The 18,591-nt window shown below is 38.1% G+C and overlaps 1 protein-coding gene across 4 annotated transcripts in view; it reads left to right on the top strand.

The window, feature by feature from the left end:
- Positions 1-18,591, top strand: part of NFIA (nuclear factor I A) — a 396,317-nt gene that overhangs the window by 200,444 nt on the left and 177,282 nt on the right. For all 4 annotated transcript variants that reach the window (XM_043877837.1, XM_043877836.1, XM_043877838.1 and 1 more), the window contains exon 3: positions 2,205-2,270. In XM_043877837.1, coding sequence (XP_043733772.1) covers positions 2,205-2,270 — 66 coding nt within the window. The remainder of the gene's footprint in view (positions 1-2,204; positions 2,271-18,591) is intronic.

Raw genomic sequence — 18,591 nt, 5'->3', positions numbered from 1 at the left:
TCCTATTTTATTGTGGGGAAATTGAGTTACACAGGGATCTTTCATTATTTCTTTTGCCTTAATATTGATAGATAAAATTCGGAAAAGTAATTGGCTATGGTATATTTAAATTAATTGAGATAAAAAATTTTTCCTTGTGTTCACAAAGAAGTGAACATTATTATTCATATATTATTATCATATATTATTATTCATAATAACATAATTATCATAAAGACATTAATACACCAAAAAAAAGAACACTGACTAAGCTCTCAGATAGAAAGTTAGGTTTACTAGTCTTATTCCAAAGAAAATGTTCTGTTTGGCAAAATTTTAGGTATCTATATTGGCACATGATCAAGAAGAATTTTAACTTTCCCTAAGATAAACTTAGATATTTTCTCTGATTTCAATTGTGGATATTAATGGTTTAAAATTTTCCAGTACACAAATAATGAAGGTATGCCTTTCTCCTAAAACATGTTGAATTACTTATATGAATGTTTAATTTATAATTTTTAATTTCGAAGTTACAGAATATTCCCTTAGAAAAAGAGAAGGTAGTCATGCCATATTTTAAAATCACTTGCTATAAATGGAATATTAATTGATTGAGTTAAAATTTCAAAAGTGACCCATATAAATTTATATTCCAATTTTCAGTGCAGACTTTGTATTTAACTTTGTGGTTCATTCTGAAGAATCTCTCTAAAGTTTTTTGAGAAATACTGTAATACTTTTGGTTTGTGTCTTCACTATGGCTATTGTTACATTATGATAAAAAGCTATCACTTTGCCAGAGTTAAATAAAAATTCAGATTTTCACATTTGAACCTTTGCATCAATCTAGAATTTTTGCTCTATGCACCAGGTTAAGAGCATCTAAAAAATTTTAAATAGACATTTTTTAAAAAGTGCTTTCCAATAATTAAAATCTGCATTTGCCTAAAAGCAGGGAGTCTTTCTTACAGTAATAAATTAGTGCTTCTCGACCTAGGGTCACTAGTAGTACTACTTCTTTGTGCAGTATCTCCAAGAAAGAAAATGCTAAAGCTATAACTCTATTGGTGAAATAGAAGTAATATTTTCAATTTAATCACAGTTAAGTGTAATGACCTTTTGATCTTGCATTGAACTTCTTGCTGAAATGTGGTCAGATTTTAGATAGCCCGTTCTAACCCTGTGAAGTCAAGGTAAAGTGCAGATCCAGGCTTTCCATAGATACAGAGATTTTTCTAGAAAATTTTTTGTTTTTCGATAATGTTATATACTATTTCAAGTCTCAGAAAAATGCTTTAGGTAAAAAAATCTCTCCTTGAAATAGTTTGCCTGACTTTTTTCTCCTCTCACCAAGAAAATGTATCATAAGTATGCTTCTAATTCTGTGAAAGTTTTTGATCTAGCTTGTTTATCTCATCTTACAATTAAATGTTATTTTACTTTAAATTGTCTCATTTAGAAGTTAAATTGATTGGATTAAATTTTTAGTTTAAAAATGATTGTGTTTTTATCAGTAAAATAAAAAATAAATGCGATCCAATAAAGGTGTGCAAGAACCTGTTTTTGCTCACAAGCCCCTTTAGCATGTCCCAGATGCATCAGTACAAGAGGAAAATAATACTTACAAAGTGGGGGGAGATGTATACCTTTTAGAAAGATGTCTTTGAGTGATCCTGTTATTTTAAGAAAAGGCGCTAGAGTATTAGGATTCTAGTATTTAATGGTGTTAGTCTGCATAGTCTGTTGCTGTAATACGGAGCTAAATATCAACAGAACTTGTTTCTGTTGTTTGGGTTGCTTTTATATACCAGCTTCAAAATATGTTTTGACACTTTATTATGTTCTGAATCAAGCTTCAGATGTGTGTAATGAAGGATGAAGTCTTTATCAGACTCTAGTGTATAAATAATGGAGAAGAGCAGTTTGGAAAGGGTCTCTGTGTAGGAGGATGGTTTCTGAAGAGTTTTAAGTTATGATCTGGCGCAAGCCAAGTGCTGCCGGAGGTGTAAACAGATCCGGGAGTCCTCTCTGAAGGCACGGGCTGCTGCGGCTGCTGCCCTTCTCCCCCTGTCTTTTCTTTCTTCCTTTTTTGATCATCATGGCACTTCTGTAATGTTCTCACTCCTGGTTTACATGCTGAACCTTTTGAGAAAGTCTGCCACCTCTGATCCACTTTCTTTCACAGACCCTGTAATTTTTGGCCGTATTTTTATGTTTTTCAGATTCAAGTCAATCTGAAAGTCCCAGCCAGCCAAGTGATGCTGACATTAAGGACCAGCCAGAAAATGGTAAGTTTAGTTTGGGACTCTGGTTGCTGCTCTGAGAGTCCATGGTAGCCAGCAGCCAACCAAGTAGGAGGATTTCAAGGTCTGCCCGAGTGGGTGGCCCACACATTAGGAACAGTTTTTGAGAACTTAAGGAGTTTTCTGGGTCACTCTAACAACCCCAAACCCTTCCCCTCAGCCACAAACTCTATCAGGGTACTCTTAAGAACCTTCGTTCCCAAGAAAGTTGGTTACTGTTTGAGGCAGCGTTGATTTACCTGATCAGTATCATTTACAGCATAAGTGAGAAGCCAATGCCTTTTTATTTCAGTTCCTTTTAATGTGGCAAGTGATCCACGATCTTCTTCATAATGATTTAAGTTTATTGACTGACAAGTATTTTTTTTGAGGCCTTTTGGAAGATTTTTGCTTCTGCTAAATAATTAGTGTAAGAAAGTGATGTCTGCCTTTGAAAGATTTTCACCTTATGTTGTCTAAAACAGTAAGGGTACATGACAGTATAAAATTTGTCAATTGCATAAGTGTATAAGCTGTATATTGCAGGAACTTGATTAACCTAGAATACACACTTTATATATAAACATAATAGTATCCACTAAAATACTAAGTGTATAGTATATGTGTTCCAAGGACGAAAACAGTTATCGTAGGTTAGAATTTGAGTAAAACCATCGGTTTCAATAAAAACTGAGAAGTGAACTAGTGGTACTCATCACATGCTAAACACTGTATTATGCACTTTCATGGATATAATCTCATAAAATTCCATAGTGCTCTTCCTTGATGAAAGAGCTGAAGCCTCTAATAGTAACTTGACCGTGAAGGACCTTCGAAGGGAATATGGCACTATGTCTAAAAGCTCAGGCGGTGGTGTCAGACCTGTGTTTAAATTGTACCTCAATTCTTTCTTTCCTTTGTAATTTTCCTTTGTAATTATTTACCCTCTCACAGTACTGATTTATTTCTCTTTTGAAGTGGTACAGTAATAATATTACTGACATGTTGAAGAATTAAATAAGATAATATATATAACATGCTCACAGTATTATCTTTCATAGTACTTTACACTAAATAAAAGTTGGCTGTTGTTCAGTATTCCTTGTATTATTTTTCTAGTTAGTGTAATCCTACCATACTTTGTTTTTCACTTACTTAAAATGAACTCATTCCTCCCAACTGTCTTATTTTTGTTGTTCTATTTTTCTGTTTTGATCTCCACCCAATCTTTTGGAATAGATAGGTAAACTGAATTATGTCAGTGTTGTGGGGTGCAGAATTGATTTTATCACTTTGAATAGCCTATCACTGATTTCTCAGGATTTGTTCATTTCCCAAGCCTCAGAAATTCTCTACAGTGTTGCTGGGCTCCCATATTAAATATACACTGTCTTGCTATTCCTCTCCTCATCCTGGTATTTTGGTGGTATTTTACGTATCAAAGTTGTCTTTTCACAGCAGGCATTAAAAAAGAGAGAGAGAGAGAGAAAGAGACCTCTGAAGGCTTGTTTTTAGTGTCATAAACAGCTACATCTTATTTTTTGTTGACATTTTAAAGAGTGATATTTATAGACTAGTTTCACTCTTTATTTCCCACTTGACTTATAGGTGATGGCTTATATATCTCTTTTTTACATACAATATATTTATGTATAATCTGCTTGAAGTTGTGTCCGGAGATATTCATTTTATTTTCACTGTTAAGAACTGGTGGGCTGCTGGGGTGTGTGGCTTTCGTGTTTGGGTCTGGCCGCCCCTCTTGCAGGCCTGCGATTCATCTGTCTTCATAAAATGGCCGACAAGCTGTTCACATGCAAATATAAATTGAGAGCATGAGAGGCCTGGCATGCCTTTCTGGAGCTGCTGTAATACCGATATTGTGCATTTCCCATTCCAAAAAGCAACCAGGATTGAGCCTGAATTTTTCGGCCAAAGACGGGGAGAGACTAGCCAAGTTCATTGTTAACCACAGATCTCTTGGTGCCACCTCAAGGATTCACAGCACCGTTTGGGAAGGATCATGTGAGTTCAAAGAAAGAAAGTATTAATATCCAGGAGAGACAATAATAAATTCCTGTGTTTCAAATTTCTATTTATTTCAGAGAAAGAGATGTTGCTTCATCTTAGACAGTTCCAACTGGAGTTCAGACTAGAGGAACACCAGCCTCTTCAGTTTCCTCTTTCTGCCTTTTGTCAATCTCAGATAAAGTTATTTGAGGAAAAAATTATTATTTTTTCCTCTTTTTTAAGGATGTATAATCCCTGAAGGAAAATAAATGAAGTTTTCTGGACTAGGTATTTAGATGCATTAGATGACTTTCTGGGGTTGCTTTGACCAAGTCTTCTTTCATTTTCATTACCCCAGGTTATGGAAGATGAGTTCCTGAAAGGTTTTTGCTTGTTTGTTTGTTTCATTTTTGTTTTTAAGAAGAGAACACTCATAAATGTATCAACAAAACTCTTAAAAGAACTTTTGAAATCTTGGTGGATGAAGAAGTGACAGACTCTGATCTTCAAATAAAGTGGGAACTCATTATTCCTTCTTTATGTATATATCGAGGGGAAATAGTATTCTTTTTATCCTAGCTCTTGAAGAGAAAGGTAATGGGAAACGAATGGTATTTTCCTAGTAAACCATGGAGAATGAATAGACAAATGGTAACATGCTGTTTCATCCAAAACCATAAACTAGGCCATGTAACTTTACCTAAAGTGGATGCAGCTGTTTCTTCCCTGCCCAACTAGTTTCTTTATTTCTACAGAATTTTTGCTTTCTTTTCTTGTACTCCCTTAAGACTCAACTGTAAAAGAAAACAAATCTTTGTCCAATTAGAGTATTACATGGGAATTTTGAAGGAATTATCTGAAACCCAGAGATAAAATGTCAGAATCACTGAAACTCAACACTGGTATAATGTAATGAATGATTCAGAACTCCACCTCTAGAGTCAAACAGGCCTGAGTTCAAATGAAAGGAAGGCTGGGTGACTTTGAGTAAGGTTTTGCCCCAATCTCAGTCTTCTTATCAGTAAAATAGGAACACTGAAAGATCCTAGCTCCTGAGTAATAAAATGAGAATATGCCTGTGAAACAGTGTAATGTGGGTTCATAGTAAGCATTCAAAGATAACCGACAGTACTCTCCAGTTAAAGCTCGGATCTGTAATGAGATGCACGTATTCAAAAGGAAGCAAGCTGGGAGACTTGGAGTAGAAAGAGGAAGAGTGTCGGCAATAAACCAAGACCCTATACAGACATCTTTTGTAGATACCTACCCTGTTCTGAAATGTCAGGTTTAAGTCTCTTAAATCTGTCCATAATCCCTATAGTGGCATATCTATTTTGTTGTTTAGTTCCGTTCTTCACATTCTATTTACCTCTCAGGAGTTGAGAACTACAGAAGTGATGCAGAGTTGCTAGGGCCTTCAGAATGAATGCCCAAGAAGGTTATTCTAGAAAGAAGGGACTTCACTTAGATGTCTTTAATTTTGGCTGAATTTTTCCTTGGAACAAACCAAATAGAATCTGCCTTATTAAAAACTATAAGCTGTTGATGGATGGAATTCATAACCAATTTCGGATGCTTTGAGCATGACACATACCTAGTATTTATTAAAATTAATAGGTAGACAAATAAACTGTCAGTATCCCCAAATGGTTTTTGAGTATTTGCTCATTATTGATTTACCAAGAGGCTTTTAAGGAAAAAAAACAAACAAACCCTGGAGAAGTTGAAAATCTAATTTGAGTATGGGGGAAAGTTTTACAGTGATACATAGTTTTTGAGTATTTGCTCACTGTTGATTTACCAAGAGGTTTTTAAGAAAAAATAAAAACCCTGAAGAAGTTGAAATCTAATTTGGTGGTGGGGGAAAGTTGTATAGTTGTACATGTGTGACAAGTGAGCATACATACACAGATATGACTAATAGTGCTGGGAAGCCAAAGCTCGGGGCTATTCTAATGGACATAGTAGATCAAGTTGTAACTCCACCCTCACCCCACGCTAATGAGCAGGTGTGATCAAAGATACAAAATACCATCAGGTTGATGGTTGATGACCATAAAGAATGGAATCCAACCAAGTTTTCAGCCTGACTGTTATTATTCATTTAATCCTTTTGCATGTTACAGAAATCCCCTTTCTGGCTTTTCAAGAGCTCCTGAAGGTTTTCAGCCTTGTATGTTAGACTTTGGCTTAGAAGATCTACTCATACCACCTTTGTGAATTCCCAGGAGGTAATTTGGCTACTGTTAAGAGTATCTGTGGCAGGGCCTGGGAACAGTCCTCTAAAGCTTGCGTTCTGTGTGGCATCAGGTCAGGCATTCAAGAGGGAGAAGCTCATGTGATAGCCCTCCTACTTCATTCCAGGCACACTCCGTGGGGCCACGCTGAGGCAGTGGCTGAGGGCATAGCATCGTCCAGCACTGGCATTCTGAAAGCGTACCCCCAATCGGGGCTCCCTGTGCATGCACCCTTAGCTAAAACCAGAGAAGACAATGGACAGTTCCTGCCAGAAAAAGAAAAGCTGTGTTCACATGTATTTGATTGGATTTTGTTTTTCCTATTTACTATCTCTCATCACTTGTACAAGCTGCTAATAATAATAATCTCATCTTAGTGGTTTTTAAAAGGTGATATTTATAGCAGGAAATCAGAGTTGGTGTTTAGATCATTTTCTTTAGGTTTAATCATGTTTACTCTTCCTCATTTACCTGGTAGTTGCATATGTGTTGGTGGCATCAACTCTCAGATGGGCCACTTGCAGTCAGTAGAAAGCCATTAATCATGATGTTTGCCCCAGATTTTGAAAATTTCCAGCTCTATCTGCCAGTTCAAAAATCACCCTGGAGTATTGGTTGGATCTCGCGTTCATGTTCAGCATCTTTGTTTATGTCCTTCCCATCTTGTATCATCAAACTAGGTATTGTTGCTAAGTGTTGCTGGATGAACAGGGAATCTCAATTGTTAGTATTTCATTGGTTATTAGTAACTCGTTTCTGTATTTTGAGTATTTCAGTACAAATAACTTCCAAGGATACTAACTTCCCGACTTAAGATTTGTATGCAGGATTCACTCTGTAACTTGGTGGTGAGATAAGAAATATAAATTTATATTTCTCTTTTGGACAAACATTCTTTTACCTGATAATATTTTCATTACAAATTTCAGGCCTTCTGCTTTAATGTTTTTCTCTTTACTTCCTCAAATATATAGGAGATATATTGCAGTATGATATTATAATATTAGTACGTAGTTGGAAGGTAAAATAAAATTCATAATTCTAGATGCTGAGAATTGTTTCTTACTACTGAATGGACTGCTGTTTCAGGAACTATTTTGATTATTGGTCATTTTAGTTGTGTCATTTTAGGAATTTTGAAGGCAGTGCACAGCTGAACAGTTAGCATTTTATTGGGAAAGCAGGAGCACTCTAGCACCATTGACTTGTAAATAAAGCTTGTCAATATTTCATAATTTGCATGACTTTCTCTTACAATTACCTAGCAACAGTTATTCTCAGCGGCGTTCTTTCCAAAAACCCTGCAGGGACAGACACAGTAGAGTGACCACCAAAATAGCAGCAATAACAGTAATGATCAATATTCTAAATATTGTAGAGGTCCCAACTCAGGGAAACATTAAAACCTAAATGCCTTCTGGTTTCCAGATCTGTGTAATTAAATTCTGACTGATGAATTTTCAGCAATGAGATGGAGCTAGTCTATCTTGTTTTAGAGACCGGGGAACTAGAATTTGGTTTAATCTAAAATGTCAGTCTGAGACCAGGTGAATTGTGCTTCCTTAAATATTGTTAGCAAATGTGACCCATCATTGTTTGCAGGGGCTCTTTAGAAATGCCTCCAAACAAAGTAAATTCTTGAATCTTGAGTTTAGAAAGATGAGGTACCAGGTGAGACTGGAGGCTTCCCCCACAGGCTTAACACAGTATAGAGTACCCTGAGCTTTATTTACCACAGGATCCAGGGTAGTAAAAGAGCCTTTTCAACTGAAAAAGAGAAGGAGGAAATCTGTCATTTTAAAGAAGTAGTTTACTTCTCACATTTGGGGTATTTTATTGTCTACATATACAGGTTAACTAGGTGAACAGACTTTAAGTGGTTGGCTAGTAGCCAAAATAGGGAATGTTTTAGACTCCTATTCCCCTAATTTCCAAATTCTGAAATGGACTGGCTGGGTGGTCTATTTCAGACACAACCACCCCTACCCCCATCCCCGCAACTCCATCCCCCGCCACCAATCCCTCACGTGCAAATTGTATAGAGGAAAGAAGACATAAAGGGGTGTCTTTCTTGTTCTCAAATTTGTTCTGTGTCTATGACTCGTGGTCCAGGAGAAATAATCGTTTGGATGTAACATTGCAAATAGAAAAGGGTTTTTAAGTGTTTGTTTATAATTTATATGGGATTGTGTAAATATATCCATCGATCTTGATTCTCAAAACAGGAAGCAATGCTATTCATATTTGAACTGGGCTCAGAAAAGAAATCAAATGAGGGGCCGTCATCAAATCACAGTGGCGTGGAGAAGTTGTGGTGGGTGGTGCACCTGGTGTTCAGGGGTAGCACCACCTGCGCTGTTCTCTGTTCCCTGTGTTTGAACCCGGGACAGGCCCTGATAGAACCCTTTGGCAGATCTTCTTAGAAGGACCTGCAGCGCGCTCCTAATGGTTGCCTTCATGCACCTCTCTCTGTCACTGAAAAATCCACATGGTGAATTATCAGGGAGGCTAGTTTGGGTCAAGAATAGTGTATAAGGTCTCTTTGCCACACATAATAGGGTCTGATTTGACACTTGAGGGTGAATTTGTTGATTTAAATCCTGTATATTATTTTGGGGAAAGAATTATCCATTTGTGGATCATGTTAGTAAACTGAATGCAATATAAATAATTTATTTGGGGATTTGGAGCTGCTAATCCAGATTGATTAGTTGTCTGCTAGAAAAATTCATGTGGCCACAAGGATTTTTGGCACCTTTTCCCTCTACAGCTTCCTCATTCTTTTTCTCTTCTTCAGGTTTCACTCAGCTCCAGGCAACTCTGTTCCCTTGGCATTGCCTTGTCTTTAAGGAAATCTACTGGGTTAGCGCAAATCGAGGTGGGGGGAGGGGTAGTATTTACTGCAGATTACTCTGCCCCTTCTCAGTTATTAAGTTCTATACTTGGTTGATTTTAACCCAAAGAGAACAGGGGAGTCTCATATGCCTTATCCACAGGCATCATATGGCGAATATCCAAAGAGAGAAGTATAAAGGATGTTGTGGTGAATCCTAGCAAAATAGGAATAGATTTCCAACAATCTCTCCATGAAGGAAAGTCAGTGTTTTCTTAGATCTCTGTAGGTATTTTGCAACCAGAGAGCTTCTCAGCAAGCTGCATTTGTAAACTCAAGAGATGAACAAATAGAAGCCAAATCACAGCTTACGAATAGGTCAGATTAGCAAAGGAGAGCGGCCATTATAAGCCTGACACTGAGCATCTGTTAAGGAGAAATCAGTTGTCCAAGCCACTTAAAGACCTGCACCTCAATTTTCTTATAAGTCATCTGCTTGCTCAGTCACTCAGTCATGTCCAACTCTTTGCGACCCCATGGAATGCTGCCAATCAGGCTCCTCTGTCCATGGGATTCTCCGGGCAAGAATATTGGAGTGAGTTGCCATTCCCTTTTCCAGGGGATCTTCCCAACCCAGGGATTGAATCTGTATCTCTTGCGTCTCCTGCATTGGCAGGCAGATTCTTTATCACTGAGCCACCTGGGAAGCTCAGATCTTTATTAAGAATCTGCTGGGTACATTTGGACTATGTACAGGATGCACTGAGGGACTACAGACATGGATCAGACTTCCTGTTCTGGAGGACCTGGTAGTCTAGTAAGGGGGAAGAGGCTTCATTCATTGTTTCAACAAATATTTATCAGACATATTCTCAGAACCAGATTTACTGAGTAAAACAGATAGCATCTCTGCTGGAAGAAAACACACATAATATAACAAGTGGTGTTAAATACTATGAAGAAAAACAAAGCTAGATAAAGGAAAAACGGGGCTTTCTAGGTGACGCTAGTGGTAAAGAACCCCCTGCCAATGCAGGAGACAAAAGAGCCATGGTTCCATCCCTAGGTCGGGAAGATCCCCTGGAGGAAGGCATGGCAACCCACTCCTGTATTTTTGTCTGGAGAATCCCATGGACAGAGGAGCCTGGGGTGCTACAGAGTTGGACACAACTGAAGTGACCTAGCACACATGCACACACAAGGGCTAAACAGTGGAGTGTAGGGCACTATTTTACAGAAGGTGGTCAGGGAAGGCCTTTTTGACCTGTTGACTTTTGAGCTAAGACTTGATGATGGTAAAGAAGAGAACTATGCAGATATTTGGGACTTCTTTTCTAGAAAGAGGGAACAGTAAATGGAAAGATCCAGAGGCATGTTGGAGGAACAGTCAGGGTTAGGGTGGCTTGTGGTACATAAATGAAAGAAGACCAGTTGGCGACAGGGATAGCAGGAAGCCAAATTATGCTGAACTTTGTTGGCCAAGGAAAGACATGGCAAATCCTTGATAAACTATAATATGCTCGACAAGGGAATGCACATACCAAATCCATTCATTTCTTGATGTGGTGGATATGCCCTGAGCCCTTGTGCTGTGTTAGATACTTAATGTTGAGTGGCGAACAAAGCAAAAAGACCTAATTCATAGCATTGTCAAAGGAGACTGTCATCTGCCATGGCGGTATCTTTTAGTATCCCCAAAGGTTTTCCCTTATGCATACATTACTGAAAACAGAGTCACTTGCATACGACATTTGGCTTCACATATTCTCTCATGCAAACAATTCTTTTTTTCATTTAATGGACATCTAAATCTGTGGGGCTGCAGTTTAACCCTTATCTCAGGACTCTGTTTAGATTGTAAATCCTCAGGTCTCAAGTCCATGACCACGAAGCTTGATTTTTTTTCCCTCCCAATTGTTGCTAGATTTAGCAAATAAAAACACAAGATACCAAGTTAAATTTGCTTTGCAGAACCACGACAAATAACTATTTTAGTATTACATGGGCTCTATTTATTACACAAAAGGACTTGTTTATCTAAACCAAGTCATGTATTTTATCTGGCCACCAGTCCTCGTTCTCTGCACACTCATATGGAGGTTACATGGGCAGCAGTAACAGCAGTACCAGAAAAGGTTCAGTCAGTCTGTGATGATTTCAGTGATCACAAAGGGTCAAACCACTGGAATTTAACCTGCTGGAAATGAGACCTGGGAAGAGTATCACCAAGTTCTAATGACTCAACTGCTTAAATTCCATTCATTCTGCATCTGCCGGTAGCCCAGTAGTTATCTTGGAACAATAAGCTATTTGTGTGGCATAGTCAGTAGGTACAATACTGTAGTTGAGAGCCATTCAACCCATCCAGGTCAGTGTGTAAGTTTAATTACTGGAACTGTAATTGAGTAAGGCATAGGGACATCATGTGAGTCACTTCTTCAAAGGGAGTATACCTTGTCACAAGTCCTAGTTATTGGCAGACTTTCACCTCATGAAAGATGGTGAAAGTAGAAAACCAGTCACATCACACAGCACTGCAAAAGTCCACATTCAAAAGTGACGTACAGAAAAGACCTTTAGGTTGATTTGAAAATTGACAGAGCTATTTTCTTTATGCTCTACAGGAATCTAAATATATATTATGTTCTCATTTAGGACTGTTTTGCCAGCTATGACAAAACATGTTTGAATGTGTTATAAGAACATGATGTGGTCTTTGTACCCTCCAACTTTAAGAAAGGCTAATGTCCACAGATTCAAAGAAAGCACTTTTGGAAATGAGGGTTAAACTGTGTTGAGCTTTGGAGCCAGGTAATGACAAAAATAATGAATTTGCAGGTAACAGTCCTGCTATTGATAATAGCTCACATTTGCTGTGGGTTTTCCGTGTGCTGGTGTGGTAGTTTAGGTCTCCCAAGAAGAATATGCCCTTATGGAATTAGATGTGCAGGGATTTTGGGGGCTAAAATCTGTGAGCTATGAAGGGAGGGAGCCAGGTTGGCTGCAGAGGCTTCAGACTGCAATACTGATCTGATACCTGTGAAAGGAATGGAAGGAGGACTGGGGAGGAAGAATCCTGGACTTCCGGGAGCTTCTAAGAAAGTTCCGTACAGGCCAATGGGAAGTCTTTGAGCTAAAGTCACTTGTTACAAAGTTTTTTTTTTCTTCCCATAGGAACCAGTATACGTTAGTATCCTCTTCTTTAATCATTTACAGGGAGCCTGGAGGAAGCTCTCTGGAATAAACATGGTGGTAAATCCAGAGGGGAGAGATTGGAGTTGTCAGGCAGTGATGCTTCTTGTCACATGTGATATGAGCAGCTCATTTTTATGGCCACCACAGCAAGGCACTGTGCCAAGAGTTCTAGATTCATGATCTTATTTCACTCTAATACAACTCTTGGAGATCGGTATTATTAGTGTACCCATTTTACAAATGAGGAAACTGAGACACAAAAGAATTTAGGTAGCTTTCCTACAGTCAGGAAGGCAGAAAGAATACTCACAGAACAGAGTTTTCAAACTTACATGTCAGAGGCTAATTGCTTAACCATGACCTTACATTATAGAAAGAACAGTATTCACACTGGTTCTGTAACTTATTCATGACGTAAATTTGGACAAACTCTTGGACTTGTGTTTCCTCATTTATAAGGTGGGATGCCATCACCTTCTCCGGAAATGTATTTTAGTTGCTGTTTTGTTTTGAGCTTAAGCAGTGTTCATTCCTTTCCTCCCCCTTGTTGTTCGCTCGTCTAGGATGAGCATCTCATACTCTTAGGTATCTGCCTCAGCCTTTCTCAGGCACCCACAGGCTTAATTAATCCTCAGAACTAAAAGGACTGCTTCTATGCAGATTATGTATATGGATATATCTCTGTGGATGTGTGTATATATAAATTGCCCAGAACTTGTAGTGATTCATAGGAGATACACAATAAAGTGTAGTCTACCTTTCCTTCATCCACCTTTTTGCTTCATGGAAACAAACCCTGTGCTAGATGGCAATCTGGAATGTGTTGTTTTCTTGTTTTTAATTTTAAAGAAAAAATTACATTCTTTTGGAAAAATAATGTTCTTATTTTTCATATGAACATTTTTACTCTTTTTCCTACAGTCTCAAGCACTATTCCTGTATGGATCAACAGTGAATATTTTTAAACAATGGACTAAATTTTCATTTGATTTTTGTGGTAGAAGTGGAGTGTATAAAAGTAGTTGTAAGGTGTTTATACCAGATGCCATTGTATTTGTTGGATGGCATAAAACAATTATGATTGCCAATAAATTTGAAAGTATTTCACTTGGAAAAGATGTAGGAATGTAGTTTTATTGAAAACATAAAAATAAGGAGTTTATTTCCAGTCCCCATTTTTGTGCAGTACAATAGAAATTTGTACCTCATCCCTTTGATTTTAGATTTCTGAATTATTTAAAAGAATCGGTTAATTCTCCATTTCAAGTGAGTAAGACAAAGTTCATTAGGATATCTGATTCCTAGCATGTCCCCCATTCACAGATCATGTTAACTCCTTAGAGAGATTTATCTTCTTTTAAAATTGCAAATGCTGTCCAAACTGAAAGCTTTCCAATTTAATGCCTTCTTACAGTTTGGGACTATAAGTAAGATCCTTAATATAGAGAAGGGACGAGTCACCTTGTTGTCGGAGCATCAGTCAGTTCTAAAGGTAACAGTGCTAGGACATGCATGTGCAGTGAGTTCTAGTAGATTTGCAAATTGCTGTCATGAAAGATATATAAGTAAAATTCAACACGCGCTAACAGTGTTCCTGACCAGTGGTTACCAACTGGTGGTTCTTGAATGGGGTCAAAGGAAAAAAATCTTAAGAGAATTTGTGCATTTTTCCCTAGATAATAAGATGCATAGGCGGACAATTTTTGCTTTTGACTTTGTGAGCTCACTGGTCGTGTAGTACAGAGACTCTTGTTTGGCAGTTGTAGTTTGAATTCATCTAATAAAAGATGGGGGAGAGATAAATGATCCAGTATTTAGTAAAAATGGTAAGTTAAATACTTTGAGAAATAGGCTCCATGAGAGGAAAATATTTTAAGATGTCTTTAACAGAGAAAAGATACAGAAGTCTCTGCGGTAGACCAGTGGTTAATAATGGCCTTTAACTTTCCCTTTGGAAGGAGAGGGAAGAGAAAAGCAGGTACCAGGAAGAGCCAATAAAGAGGAGTTGTACCCAGGGCTGCTCAGCATCTCCATAATGCATCCTTTTATTCATCCTTTCAACAGATATTGTGAAACTCACTTCTGTCTAAGCAGAATTGATAGTAAGGGCCACTGGAAAAAGCCACTCAAAGCAAGAGACTTGGGTAGCACTTCTCTATATAAATTGACCCAGGAAATCATACTTTCAGAATACAGTATCTTAACAAAGTTTGGGTCACCTAATCATACACTGTTGTGTTGGACATTTGTGTTCTGGGTTCAGAGCTCTTCCTGTATGGATTCTGTGCATCAATAGGAGTGGTGAGAAAACTGACCTCAGTAGAATAATAGTGTGTACTAGGCTAGGCACTTTAAATCGTTGGACTCTGTTGTCTTAATTTGGCCTAATCTAAGAGCTGGAGCATGAGGAAAATGAGGTTCAGGGAGGCTGAGGCACAGATCCACGGTCAGCAGCTAGTGAATGGCAGAGGAACTGCTGCTTTGCTGGGGAAGGCTCTGGCATTGTACAGGTGATAAACAGTGAGGTGCTTTGAAATGTCTTGGAATGCTTTAAACTCAGCAGTGATAATAACCTCAAATAATTTGTATTATTAGTACAATAATTGTATTATTTCAATGTGTTTTCTCTATGTCCTGCCCTTTCTTCCCAGAGAAATGGTAAACATGAGGGTAGAGAATGACAGTGGTGATGATACACCTATGATGGGGGCAGTAGTGGTTAATCAGTTAAAACTAGACAATCCATCACTTGGTTTAGCTGAACATCAACTAATGTAAAGAGCAATATGTCACAATATGCTCAAAATTAAACCAATAAGAAAGATTTGCAGAATTCCACATTTCCCTAGGGATAATGTTATATACCATGGGTCACATGTGACAATCTGACATAGGTACCAAGTGAGGGAGATGGCATTATTAATAACAAATGCATCATTATGTTTTAGAAGATGCAAAATAAAAATAAATAGAAGCCCTAATGTTTTCTTCCAGTCTCCCTAATACGTATTTTGAGGACATTGCTATTCTAGATAATGTAGAATAGACTTCCCTTAGGGGAAGAAATCAATGTTTGCAGGAAGGAATTTCTGTTCCAAACATAGTATCTGGCAATCAAATAAATATTTTGGAGTGAATGAGTGAGTGAACAAATGAATGAGTGGCTCTTGCCCTCAGGAGCTTAAAGTTTTTCCCACTCCCATCCCTATCTTGCCCCTTCCCACATTCCTCTCCCCACTGATAACCACTAGTTTGTTCTCTATACCTTTGAAAAAGTCTTTTTCTCAAACAGATATATTTGACATATAACATCTTGTATGTTTAAAGCTGATTTGATACCTTTACATTGCAATATGATTGCCATTGTAGCATTAGCTGACACCTCTATGGCATTACACAATTATCATTTTCTAGTGTTGGGAACAATTAGGACTCTTAGCAAGTCTAATGTGTACAATATAGTATTGTTGCCTATAATCACCGTACTGTGTATTAGAGCTCCTGACTTACCTTATCCACTAGTTGCAAGTATGCACCCTGAAATAACATCTCTTGCATTTTCCCACCCCTAGTCCCTGATAACCACTATTTTAGGATTTTAAGTCTTTTCAGGGAAATATATATTTAAAAGTAATTCCACCCCTTTCAATTCATCCTTTCTTAGTCATCTGTATATTTATTATCCATAATGTATATACTAATCCTTGTGTTAGGCAGTGGGAATATAAAGATAAATGAGGTGCAGCCCCAATGTTCATCAAACATATATTCTAATAAGGAAGATGAATATTTAAATAGATATTTGCCATGAATTTTGACTGATCTCCTGAAGGTATTTAGGATCCATGATACAAATGATAAAATGATAGTGGGTACAATGATAAAAGTGGGTACAAATGATAAAAGCTATGCAAGAGGCAGCAATAGTTAAGCTACATCATACAAGAGCTTTATTAAACATTTGACCTAAATACTGAAATGTATATATGTTCCTTGACATTACCTATAGCTTTCTTGCCCCTTAGAATGAGCTCAAACCTCCACGCCACACTCTGAGACAATCTGAACCTCACCCAGTGTTTCTGCATGTTTCTGGGAGGGCTTTCAGGCTAAGGTCCCTTCTGGTTCTTGGTTCCCATACCTGCAGTTAGTTTAAGTGACAGGTCTTTTTTCAGGCTGTGCAATGCCCTCTTCCATGGCCTGTGCCCTAGATGTTGGGATGACCCTTTTCTCCATAATTCTGTTCTGTGCACACATAGAACTTATCTGAGTTGCTGAGGTTGGTGGAGTTGTACGGTAATGGAGTGGGGGAGGGAGCTCTCAGAATACACAAGCCACTTCATACTGATTTTACACAACTCTGTTCCTCAAAACACTGGGGCGACTGTGCCAAGTTACCATTGCCCTCTCTTTTTTTCCCTGACCCTCTCCTCTCTGAGCTGCTTCTTGTTCTTGGTGGTGGTTTAGTCACTAAGTTGGGTCTCTCTCTTGCGACTGCATGGACTATAGCCCATCAGGCTCCTCTCTCCATGGAATTTTCCAGGCAAAAATACTGGAGTGGGTTGCCATTTCCTTCTCCAGGAGATCTTCCCGACCCAGGGATCAAACTTGGGTCTCCTGCATTGCGGGCGGATTCTTTACGAGCTGAGTCACCAGTGAAACTCTTCTTGTCTTGTTTAGTTCTAAATGCAGAGGAGTTTCACCGTATCTTATTTCCTTGAATTTTACAATCTGATGTTCTTAGAGGGTCTCCTTTATTAATAAGAAATGTACCACCAATATATTTTCCTAATCAAAGAATGCTAGTGCTCTTGATAATAAAATAAATGGGATTCTCAGTTTCTGTATATGTGAGAGAAAAGATATAGCATCCTTATTAAGCAAAAAGAACATTTGATCCACCATGTAAGGCTCAATTTGGCCAAGGCATTGTGTATCTGAACAGTTTCTAATACATGATAGTCATATCATGTTTAATTCTTGGATGGCCAGTCATCCAGCATGTTTCCCTTGGAGTGAAGCTTGCTGACTTCCTGGCTGACAGATAGAAAGCATCCATAAATGAGAGACAGAGACAAAATTAAAATGTGACTTCTTTGGCATCCACCTTTCAAACCTAGGCCTTCCCCCACTTTACTCTAATTCAATTTAGGAGATGTTGGATGGAAACTAATACAGTTAAAAAGAACTTCATGTAATCTCACTAACATTCTTAGAACATGATGCTCAAGGTTTTCTGGTCAAGGATATTTGCATTTGCATTTATAGAACAGTTAGAGGCAGAATTCTGTGCGTGTGAAAAGCCCTTGCTCTGAGAATGACATTTCCAAGCTGTCAAAATCTGATGCACTCAAAGCTTAACCCAAAATTGCCTTTTATTCTGTAAATATTGAAGAAGGGGCTTAGCATGGCACCACTGAACTTGCTAGCCAAGGAACTAGCCTACTGGGTTGGAATCAGAAAAAGGCTCTTTGTTGAGTTTAAATTGTCACAAAATTCAAGCTTGAAGGATGCAGTGAGCAAGTATTACAAGCAGCCATAGGCCCATGTTTTCCTGCTGGCCACTCAGCCCCTTTGACACTATTTTCTGGTGCATCACTGGGAGTGTAAGAAAATTGCATGAATCTACATTGTTTGACTGTTCTTATCTCTAACATCTTGATGTTTACAGTGAACCACAGAGATATTCACACTAAACCTGCACATATTATCTTCATCCAGTCAACCAATATTTATTTATTAAACATCTGCTGGATGCCTGACACTGTTCCAAGCATTAGTTACAGGACTGATGAAGCCCAGAGAAATAAAGAGATGTACCTGAGATAACACATGAATTAGCAGTAGACCCGAGACCCTGAATATCATGTCCCCTGTCAAAAATTCTTTCTACTCTATTATCACTCTGCCTTACTTAGGCTTCTCCTTCTCCCCACCCCACCCCCAGTCTCCCAAGTAGACTGAAGTCCAATAGTTACTTGAAAGGCTATTGAAATTGTTCTCTTAACTTTCCAAGTTGTAAAGTTTATTTGAAAGTCATTTGTTCAAAATTTTG

Source organism: Cervus elaphus, chromosome 20 (assembly GCF_910594005.1).
Source record: "Cervus elaphus chromosome 20, mCerEla1.1, whole genome shotgun sequence".
Taxonomy (NCBI): domain Eukaryota; kingdom Metazoa; phylum Chordata; class Mammalia; order Artiodactyla; family Cervidae; genus Cervus; species Cervus elaphus.
Note: the sequence above shows the minus strand (reverse complement) of the source record. Positions and strands in the feature narration are given on the sequence as shown.